The sequence below is a fragment of the Scyliorhinus torazame genome, chromosome 11 (assembly GCF_047496885.1).
Source record: "Scyliorhinus torazame isolate Kashiwa2021f chromosome 11, sScyTor2.1, whole genome shotgun sequence".
Taxonomy (NCBI): Eukaryota; Metazoa; Chordata; class Chondrichthyes; order Carcharhiniformes; family Scyliorhinidae; genus Scyliorhinus; species Scyliorhinus torazame.
In genome coordinates, this window is record NC_092717.1 from 127,114,512 (window position 1) to 127,126,007 (window position 11,496).

General features: G+C 43.8%; 1 protein-coding gene across 1 annotated transcript in view; it reads left to right on the forward strand.

Annotated features, from left to right (window-relative positions):
* Positions 1-9,441, forward strand: part of tmem68 (transmembrane protein 68) — a 56,330-nt gene extending 46,889 nt beyond the window's left edge. Inside the window, exons 6-8 of the mRNA XM_072467750.1 lie at positions 3,425-3,485; positions 8,414-8,553; positions 9,103-9,441. Of these exons, the coding sequence (XP_072323851.1) occupies positions 3,425-3,485; positions 8,414-8,553; positions 9,103-9,207 (306 nt within the window). The 3' untranslated portion in view covers positions 9,208-9,441. The remainder of the gene's footprint in view (positions 1-3,424; positions 3,486-8,413; positions 8,554-9,102) is intronic.
* The last annotated feature ends 2,055 nt before the right edge of the window (positions 9,442-11,496 follow it).

Sequence of the window (11,496 nt, forward strand, 5' to 3'; positions counted from 1 at the left end):
CCTCACTGGGGGATGTTACCCAGTACCAGGCTAACCTTGATGAGGTTCTGTGGGACATGACCCGCTCTCAGATGGGCATGGCTGAGGCATTGCGGAGCTTGTCCCAGTCGCGGGTAGGCATGGCTGAGGCACTGCAGAGCATGTCCCAGTCACTGAGAAGCATCGCTGAGGGCGTCAACACCATGGTTTGGACCATGGGGAACTGCCAGGGCTGTCAAGAGCCAGACGGTGCAGGCGCAGTCAGGGCTCGAACCAGATGCCTCTCTGTCCCAAGGTGAATCCCAGTGCTCGATTGGGAGGAGATGGCGCTGGGTGCCAACCCAGACTCATCTCATGGAGTGGCGACGGTGGCCACCAGCTCCCCCAAGTTCCACACCTCCGATGAGGCCGCGTCTCGGGGTCAGCTCACGGGACAGGGCGGCATTGCTGTGCATGTGCCGCCGACAAGTGAGCCGGGGCCCTCCAGCCCAAGAGCCCCCAGAGGAGTCCCGCCAGGGGCATCGGGGGCTACGGGACAAGGTAAGCATCTGGCTGCCTCCACCTCAGATGTGCATCCTGGGGAAACACCAAGACGTAGTGGTAGAGATAGGAGGGCCAGGCACATTGAACATCACTAAGGGCACTAGGGTAGGGTTTGGTGAGGGGTTGCGGGTTAGGTAGGGGGTAGAATTGGGAGCTGTTTTTTTTTTTTTTGGGGGGGTGGCACTTCAGGAATGGGGTATTGTGCAGCACATTAAACAACTTTTTTCACAACCATTATGATGCTTCTGTCACTTTCTTCCACAATGTGGGCTGACTCCCGGACCCTTTGCCCATCTCTCCAGGCATCCCCCCCCCACCTGCTCCCCGTGGGGCTCACCCACCCTCCGTCAGTGGACATGTTACCAGAGCTGTGTCCCATCCCCTGGGTGTTCGGATGTTGCGTGTGTGGTGTTGCCTCCTGCAGTGTTCAGGCACTGTGTCCAGGCATCAAGATGCGATTGGAATGCTAGGCAATGACTCACACATGCTATATGACCCACCTACCCATGGGAATTCACTTGGCATGTGTTAAGTGCTCAATTAACCATGATTGCCAATTCCCTATTAGTGATTGCCTTCAGCCACGCAGCCAGAGGCCTTAGCAGTCGGTGGGGGTTATGGATGTTCAGTGGGCAGACGGACAGGGACAAAGGTTGCCCCCGGAATAGGGTTGGGATCCAAGGGTTGGCATGGTGGTGCTGCGAGTGCCTCCCTCCCCCTCCCTGTAAAGGGCCCCCCACCTGCTGCCGAGTACTGGGGTGGCGAGCCCAGCAAACCTGGTCTTTTCCCTGTCATTAAAGATGGCTACTCGCGTCCTCGGCTCCCCACGGAAGCCCTTCCGCCAGGTTCACGTTTTTCAAAAGGAGTACTAATCGGCGCCAGCGTGAGTACTTGCTGGGGAGGCCGATGAATGACTTTGAGGCCGTTGGATATGGGGTGGTTCTCGTTAGTTGTATGGAAATAGGGCTTTAGTGGTGATTATTGGTTTCTCCTCACATTACGGCGAGAACCCGATTTCCCCTACGGGAGCGGACCAGTTGCATCGCAAACTGTTTGGAGCTCGGTGCAAATCTAATTTTTGGTGCCTCCCGCTATTCACCGGCTCCGTTATGCTTGAGCGTGAGAGTGACGAGGCCAGAAGATTGCGCCCACACTGTTTTAGAAAGCTGCCCAAATGCATTCTCGAAATTCACTGACTTTGCCACTGGAGTTATTCTGCATTTCTGTATTTGAAAGTTTAAGTCTCCCACCATAGCACCATAGCCACGTTGTTTTTGCTTCATGCTTCCCTGATCTGTGTTTTTATACATCCCTCCTAATACAGTACTATTGTCAGGTCTGTCAACAACTCCCACCAGAGCCTGGTATTGTGAAAGCATTGGAGAGAGTACAGAACCCAAGAATGGTTTCAGTTGCGTCGATAGCTTGGAGAAGGGAAGAGGAGACTTGATAGCAAATATTCAAAATCATGAGGGATTTGGACAGAGTACATGGGGGAAAATTGTTCCCACTGGTGGAATGACCAAGAATGGGGGCAGAGATTTAAGGTTATTGGCAGAAGAAGCAATGGAGACATGAGAAATTTATTCACGCAGCAAGTGGTTAATATCTGGAACGTACAACCTAATAGTGTGGTGGAGGCAGGTTTAATTAAGACATATGAGGGGAAATTGAATTATTATCTGAAAAGGAAAAATATGCAATGTTATGGGGAAAAAAGCATGGTGAATTGTTCATTCGAAGAGCTGACAGAAACAGCGGGCCGAATATCCCCTTGTGTTGTAACAATTCTGTGACTCAAGGGAGACTATTAACTTTAAAAAGAAATTTAAATTGCTAGTTATCTGAAGGAACGGCATAAGGTTTCATGCTTTAAACAAAAGCTTATACTGTACAAGCATGATCTTAAGGGGTACTAACCAGTTTTTCAAATGCATGCTTTTTCAATTTATCACAGATTCAAAATTTCAATTTCCAAAACTAAAAGTTATATTCTTAAAACAAATTAACCATGAAATTACATGTTAATAACAGCTGCATCTTTTGTTGTTGCTTCGTTTTATTCATGATTTCCCTTACTGAAATCCTTTTGTTCCACTGCTATAATTCAACTATACATTCCTCTGTCCCACTCCCATCCTATCTCTGCGACATCCTCCAGTCCTTTATCTCCTCGCAAAAGCATTATTTTTCTTGCTCTCACCCTCTGGTCATCCTCCGTTATTTCCAACTCCCACCACCACTAGTGACACCTTCAGCAGCATCAGTTTTAAATATCTCTGGTTCATTATTTTAAAGAACCTTAAAAAAATGATTTCTTTTGATTTTGCCTTCCAAGTAATGCCTCCTAAGCTTTTTCTTTTAGGTTTCATCTGAAGCATCTTTGGACTCTTGTTACGTTAAAAGCTTTAAGGTGCAATTCTTGCATAAAAACAGCAGTTGGTAAAATTATGCCCTGTGCGCTGTTGAAAATGTTAGTGCTGTAAAATTATACATCTGGTTACTGAAGGAAATGATGGTAGTGTCTCGCTCAGAAGAGACTGTCAGTAACAATTACAAATTCAATATTGGCTTGGAAGATGTTAAAGCGATTAATTTGTCCATCAACCCAAAAGATAACTAATCAAAGCTTCATTATGTTAAAAGATGACGATTTGCGATGCTTGCTGATAAACTTGTGATCCATGTTGTATGTGATAACAGATAATCTGAAAATGCTAATGTTTTATTTTGTTCCATTGTTGGCTCTTGAAGATATAGATTTAAGTCCAGCATAATTCATAGAATTAGCTTTTCACTGCATTATTTGTGCTAATTAGTTAAAATGTATGTTTCTAATATATTTTTTGTTGTACAGTATGTTTTTGTTAAGGGCTTTCAATACTTTGTTTTCCATTTTTAGCCCATTATTCCTATGTTTACACGGAATATTAGAGAAGGATTTAGGACTTTTGGATGTTTTGGTAAGTAACATCTTTGCTCTTGTGGCAATTCTAAATTATACTTTATAATGTATTTAATGTATCATTATGTTATTAGCTATGTACGTTACAATTCTATCATTTAAATGTTTTTTATAGTAAATATGTGGGCGGCACGGTAGCACGGTATTCCCATCTTGGGTCACTGTCTGCGGAATATTCATGTTCTCCCCGCGTCTGCGTGGGTTTCCTCCGGGTGCTCCAGTTTCCTCCCACAAGTCCCGAAAGACGTGCTGTTAGGTGAATTGGACATTCTGAATTCTCCCTCGCAGTACCCGAACAGGCGCCGGAATGTGGCGACTAGGGGATTTTCACAGTAACTTTATTGCAGTGCTAATGTAAGCCTACTTGTGACAATAATAAAAATTATCATTATTCACAATGACATATATTTCATATTTGAAATTTCACCATGGAATTAAATAATTTCCCATTTGCTTGCACTTAATTATGCTCCAATATTGCGCAGCCAGCGATTCTCACATCTTGTGAACAAATTTTGAAAAAGTATAATTATCTCGTGCATGCCCAGTATTTTACAGAACAAATGAGCAGCTGTGCAGAAAAATCTGACACAGTGTTGAAATCTCCATCTGAGATCCGTGTTTGCACCTAAACTTTTTTTTTATTGTAATTTTTTATTTAAATCAAATTTGTAACATTTCCAGAGAGATCACAGGGCCTATGCAAAGGGCCTTAATATAGTGAAAATAAACAGTGGGAAAGAATAAACATGTTAACAAAACATTCCCCCACGTGTTCAACTAAACTAACGTGGCTGTAAACTCCGCAGCGGCTCTCTCCCTCAGGGGATCCCTCGACACCCCCCCCTTGCCCCTTAAGTCTCCTCTGCTCCACTTCCCGTCTGCCCCCCCCCCCCCCCCCAACCTCCCTTGGGGCTCCCCTTCCTGTCTACCCCCCCCTAACTTCCCCCGAGGCCTGACCTGCCAGGCCAGCCCCGTGTCTGGCTCTAGTCCACCCCTGCTCCTACTCTCCCTGGTGCCCCCTCCCTACACTAGCTACGCTGACCCCTGCCCTTGGCGCCTGTCTGTCTCGTGCCCGAGCATTCGGGCCCTCCCCTCACACACCAAGAACCCATTAACCTGATCGTATCTCCCCGTGCCCTTCCATGTCCCCTGCCCAGCCCCTAGCCCATCCCCCTCTCCGAGGCCCCGATCAGTCGGTCGCCCATCCTGGGCTTCCTTGCGGGGGCTCTATGCGCCCCATCCAACTCCAGGGGTCGGGGGAAGGTCTCTGGCCCCATCAGCGCCTCGAGCATACCTTTGACGTATGCACCCACATCCGACCCCTCGCAGCCCTCCGGGAGGCCAACAATCTTCAAATTCTGCCTCCTGGCTCTGTTCCCCAGCTCTTCAAGCTGCTCCTGCATCCTCCTCTGGCGGGCGTTCAGCTCTTCCACCTCGTGCTCCAGCTCCGCCACCGTGTCCGCCTGGCTGGCGAGCTTCCCCTCGACCTCCCTGAGCACCTTCTCCTGGACCGCCTGCGCCTCGACCATTTGGTCCATTACCGCCCTCATCGGGTCCAACGTGTCCCTCTTCAATTCAGCGAAGCAGTTCTTAAAAAACTCCGTCTGCTGCCATCTTGGCCAGTGAGCCTCTGCTCCCTGGTCCCTGCCGTCCGCCATGTTTCGCCACCCGGCCTGGGGTCCCCGCTACACCCGCTTCAAGCCCTGCTGCTCCATTCGACCATTTCTGGTCCAGCTGCTCATACCCTGCAGGGGGTGGGGGGGGGGGGGGGGTGGAGCCTCTTCCCTATCGTCTCCTCAACCTACCAGGTCGCAGGTCCCGCAAAAGTCCGTTTAACAGGTCCATTTGCCCATCGCGGGCGGGAGCAATCCGACCTGCGACCTGCTCCCTCGAGGGCGCCACCAAGTCTTTGCACCGAAACTTTGATGAAGTATTGTGTGTACTGCTTTAATTTTGGCCTTGTTAGAATCATGAGAATTCTGATCCTGCAAGTGACACTCAAGCAAATAAATTTGACTGAAATATGAAGACAGGGTTAATACTGGCATTTTAATGAAATAATATAATAACATTGGTGCTGAAGGGATAAATATATTTTCCTGTAGCTGTAAATGGATTGGAAAAAAGAACAATTTCAGAATTGTTCAATGGATGAATAACATAGTGAACAAAATAAATGAAAGCTTGTGTTAGATCCAAAAAGAAGTCATACAGGTTGCTAGAAAAAGTAGTATGTCTGAGGATTGGGAGCAGGTTAGAATTCAACAAAGGAGGACCAAGAGATTGATTAAGAGGGAAAGAATAAAGCATGAGTCTAAACTTGCAAGGAACATAAAGGCGGACTGTAAATTCTTCTAAAAACACAGATATCCCTGCAGTCCAAAACAGGAGAATTGATAATGAAGAACAAGGAAATAGTGGAACAATTAAACAACAAATGTAGTTCTGTCTTTACAGAAGAAGTGATGTGGAGATGCCGGCGTTGGACTGGGGTGAGCACAGTACGAAGTCTTACAACACCAGGTTAAAGTCCAACAGGTTTGTTTCGATGTCACTCGCTTTCGGAGCGCTGCTCCTTAGGTGAATGAAGAGGTCTGTTCCAGAAACACTGGATCTGTAAAGATTTAATCACCTGCTAATGCTCGCATTCCTAGCATTGTTTGGCATCTTTGAATTTGTCTATATATGTGTTTCTGGAACAGACCTCTTCATTCACCTGAGGAAGGAGCAGCGCTCCGAAAGCTAGTGACATCGAAACAAACCTGTTGGACTTTAACCTGGTGTTGTAAGACTTCGTACTTTACAGAAGAAGGCACAGATCATTTTTCTGGGTGAGGCAAGGGTCAAGTGAAAAGGAGGAATTGAAGGAAATTAGTATCAGTTTATAAAAAAAAAAAAGTGCGCGAGAAATTAATGAGACTGAAAGCGGATAAATCCCCAGGGTCTGATAATCAACATCCGGGAGTACTAAAGGAGGTGGCTATGGAAATAGTGGATACATTGGTTGTCATCTTCCAAAGTTGTGTAGATTCTGGAACAGACCCGGCAGATTGGAGAATGGCAAATGTTTCCCACTATTTAAAAAAAGGAGGGAGGGAGAAAACTGGTAATTACTGACTGGTTAACCTAACACTAGTAGTAAAGAAAATGCAAATCTATTAAAGGTGATGATAAAGTCACCATTGTCCCAGATGACCATAGGCTGCTTTCCCCTTTGAGGGGGCCAGCTGACTGGTGATTTAATCTGAGGATCACCACATCTCAGGCGAAGAACAAGGTTGAGAAGACAGGGCCTTCATGAATAACCTCAGCCAGTACGGGAATTGAACCCACACTGGCCTCGCTCCATCACGAACCAGCTGTCTAGCCAACTGAGCTAAATCAGCTATTCATAATACAAATTAGTAATTTGGATGATGGAATCAAATGTAATATTTCCAAGTTTGCTGACGACACAAAACTGGTGGAATTGTGAATGGTGCTGACGAAGATGTTATGAGCTTCAAGGCGACTTAGACAACAAGTTGAGTGAGTGGGCAAATACATGATGCAGTATAACGTGGATAATTGAGAAGTTATCCATTTGAAAAGTTAAGACAGAATGGCAGAGTATTATTAAATTGGGATAGATTGGGAAATGTTGATGTACAAAGAGACCTGTGTGTCCTTGTACACCAGTCAGTGAAAGCAAACATGCAGGTGCAGCAAGCAGTTAGGAAGGCAAATGGCATGTTGGCCTTCATTGGAAAGAGGACTTAAGTCTGCCACTCTCCAGGGCCTTGGTGTGCAGCTTTGGTCTCTTTTATCTTTGAAAGGATGTACTTGCCATAAAGGAGGTGCAGCAAAGGTTCACCAAACTGATTCCTGGGATGGCAGGATTGTTGTATGGGCAGAGATTGGGTCAACTAGTCTTATATTCAGTGAAGTTTAGAAGAATGAGAGGCGATCTCATTGAAACATATAAAATTTTGACATGGCTGGAGAGGCTGGATGCTGTGATCATGTTTCCGCTGGCTGGGGTTTCTAGAACAAGGGGGTACTGTCTTAGTATACGAGTGGGCCATTTAACACTGATGACAAATTTCTTCACTCAAAGGGTGGTGAACTTCTGGGATTCTCTGCCTCATATGGAGGCCAACTCACTGAGTGTATTTAAGAAATAAAATAGATTTCTAAATTCTAAAGATCTCGAGAGCAATGGGGAGAGAGCGGGAGTAAGGCATTGAGATAGGGGAACAATCATGACACATTGAATGGCAGAACAAGCTCCTATTTTCTGTGTTTCTACAGTAATGCATATACTTAAATGCCTGTCATTTGCTTTGTAAATTCTTTTCCCAACCTCAGTTGCTTTGTAACAAAAATTGGAATGTGTACTTATATCCAGTGTGACAAAATAACCATAAATGTTACTGATACAATAATTTTCTTTATGGCATAGTGGTTAGCACTGCTGCCTCACAGCGCCAGGGACACAGATTCAACTTGGCCTTGGGTGACTGCAGAGTTTGTGCTTTCTCCCCGTGTCTGCATGGGTTTCCTCCGGGTGCTCCGGTTTCCTCCCACAGTCCAAAGATGTGCAGGTTAGGTGGATTGGCCATGCTAAATTGCCCTTAGTGTCCAGGGATATACAGGTTAGTTTACAGGGATAGGGTAGGGGAGTGGGCCTAGGTAGGGTGCTCTTTCAGAGACCCGATGGGCCAAATGTCTTCCTTCTCCACTGTAGGGATTCTATTGTAATACAGTGGTTCAGTTCGTATTCAATTTTAGATCTAAACCAGTCTTTCAAGAAAATATTACAATATTTTCATTATTCTTCAAGTTGGAATGTGTGGTCACATGGCATGTGCTAGTAGCTTGCCTCGTTAAGCATTGTAGTGTTTTAATCGGTAGTATGACTTTCTCTTTTCTTCATCTCAACAGGTATATGTAGATGGTTGTATGAAAAATTTAGATGGCCATTTGTTCCTATTTATGGAGGTTTTCCTGTCAAGTTTTGTACCTATTTGGGAGATCCAATTCCTTATGACCCCAATATTACTGCTGCTGAGCTGGCTGAAAAGGTAACTTCTTTTCCTTTTAGTATGTTGTTATGCAATTGGGCATACCATCAGTTTGGAAAAAATCTACGGAGTTCTCAAAATCCCACTTTCTATATTCTGAAGACAAATATTTGGTGGACTTTATAACTTAATGAATGGTAAGAGCCTATGACTTGTACCTTCAGTCTTCTGAAAGGTGAGTTCCTAATTGTGCTTAATAATTGGAAGGTACTAAGCAGATTCGAGTGCTTTTCAAAAGGAAAGGGAAACTGGGACTGAGGAAGCCCAACTACACTGTTGTCACATCCAAAGACTAATTGGTGATTAAAATAGGTAAAATACTGTACAACACATCCTTCTTCTAGTTTATTGCATGCAGACATATAAGCATAGAGTCACTTTTTAAGTAGATGGACAAAGATTTGAAGAATTCGCACAAGATTGGTAGTCATCCTCAAATATGTATAGACTGGTTTTCAGAAAACTATTCCGCCTGTAGCACGTCGTATTATGATGTGAGGCTAAGGTGATTTGTAACACACTCCTGATGCTATCTTTTCATCTTTCTAGGCAAAGCAAGCTGTGCAGGGCTTAATAAACAAACACCAAAAAATACCAGGAAATATACTTCGGGCCCTTTTAGAACGTGTTCACTGGAGACAAAAAGATGAATGACTGTACACTTTTGAGAACACATTTTAGTGAACACTTTTAAAAAAACATTTTCTTTTCATTCTCAAGTATATGCATCTATACAAATATTGAATAATGTTTGCTGTTATACATTAAAATGTTTTTTTTTTTGAAAAAGTCTTTTGCACCAGTATTGATGTTACCTGACAGTTTTGGTACTGAATATGGCATATCATTTTGGGTTGCTACTATACGGTGTTATTGAGTGGAGAAACATATGGTTCAGCTGCCCCTCTCCATTGAATCTTGATCTCAGTGTGTTGCTGTGGAGAGACACTGAGCAAAGGTTCAATGCCTTTCTTTGAATTTGAGGGTAGGTTGTCCTGGGTCAGCTTGTTATATGGTTTTCGAAGTTGGCTGGAGAATGTCAATGACAGAGTTATGGGAACAAATTTTCTGCAAGAGACGGGTGACCAAGAACGATCTGTATGGAGGGGAAAGATGGGGTGAAATAGATACCTTTTATATTCCCTGGGGTTGGGGGTTAAGGAAGCTGTAAAGAACAAAACTGATGTGCGACAAACGTAAGTACACCAGATGAAGTACTGGAAATTTCTGAAACTTAACCCAATCTGATATCAGAACATAAATTTGTTAATCTGTAACTTTTTTTTCTGTTTTCAACTGGGTGGTTGTATTCTTTCCACAATTACATTACCCATTAGCACAGGGCTAAATCGCTGGCTTTGAAAGCAGACCAAGGCAAGCCAGCAGCACGGTTCAATTCTCGTAACAGCCTCCCCGAACAGGCGCCGGAATGTGGCGACTAGGGGCTTTTCACAGTAACTTCATTGAAGCCTACTTGTGACAATAAGTGATTTTCATTCATTTCATTTCATTAGTGCAGCTCATGCCATTAATATTTTAGTAAAGCAAGGGGTTTTGTCACAATAGGATGCTGTTTAGTTCTCAATGATTTTAGAACATTTTTTCCACCCCAGTTTAAATCTAGCCATCTGTATACGTTGGGACTGGTCATGGCAATTTCAAGTGCTTCCCAAACTGTTCAGTCAAAACCTGTTTTGATGAGTTGTAATCTGTGTAATTTGAATCAGCTCCTAAACTGATTTTAAAGAATTTTGCACTGGTTCTGCTTGTCCAGTCTATATGATGACCCTTTATAGCTTCAAAATTGTGAAAGCTAAAACATGTCGGCCATCTACTTAATTGCAAAATTTACTGAATAATGAATTTTGCAATTACTGTGATTATTGAAATTAAAAGCCTAGAAACATTCTGATTAGTTTGCAAAATTATGGTATATATTTTAAGCTTGTGGAGGAAAAAGCATTTTTATCAGCACTTCTAATTTAGATTAAGCATATATTCAGTCAAATGAAACACCCTTATTCTTCAAAATGATTGCATCATAACTGGAAATACCATAAATTATTTCAACACATATCTTCCTTCAACAATTTTGCTTGTACAATTCCCCTTCATCCTGACTTGGATCTGTATCGCTGTTCGCTCACTGTCACTCGGTCAAAATCCTGGAACTCCATTCCTTTTTGTTTAAATTTAGAATGCCGAATTATTTTTGCCAATTAAGGGTCAATTTAGCGTGGCCAATCCACATCTTTGGATTGTGGGGGCGAAACCCACGCAAACAGGGGAGAATGTGCAAAGTCCACACGGACAGTGACCCAGAGTCGGGATCGAACCTGGGACCTTGGCGCCGTGCGGCAACAGTGCTAACCACTGTGCCACCGTGCTGCCCCTGGAACTCCATTCCTAACAACACCATGGGTGCACATACACTATATGAACTGCAACGGTTCAAGAAGGCCGCTCACTACCACCTTCTCAAGGGTGGTTAAGGATGAGCAATAAATGCTGATATAGTCTGAGGCACCCATGTCCCATGAATGAATAATTTTTAAAAAAATCTCATCACCAAGCTTGACAGTCTTGATTCATTTCTGCTGGACCTTGCAAAGCACACACAAATTTAAAGATACTCTTTTTAAGCAGAATATTTAAAGAGATGAGGAGGTAATTGTATTTTATCCAAAGTTTCTCTTTGTGAGATAGACCTGCACCATTCTCTCAAACTGCCATTGTCCCTATTCAGATCAACTTTTTTTTGTCTGTACTTTCTTTTGGGTCACTACAATCAGTGTAATGTGGCCAAAATCAATGTCACTTTATTTTACTGTGGGTCCCCAGGACTTTTCAAATTACCTACTAATTGTTATTTGTGGGCAATAATTTATGTTTTTTGTCTTGATAGTGCCTACTTTTATTGTTGACAAATTCAGTAGAAATTAC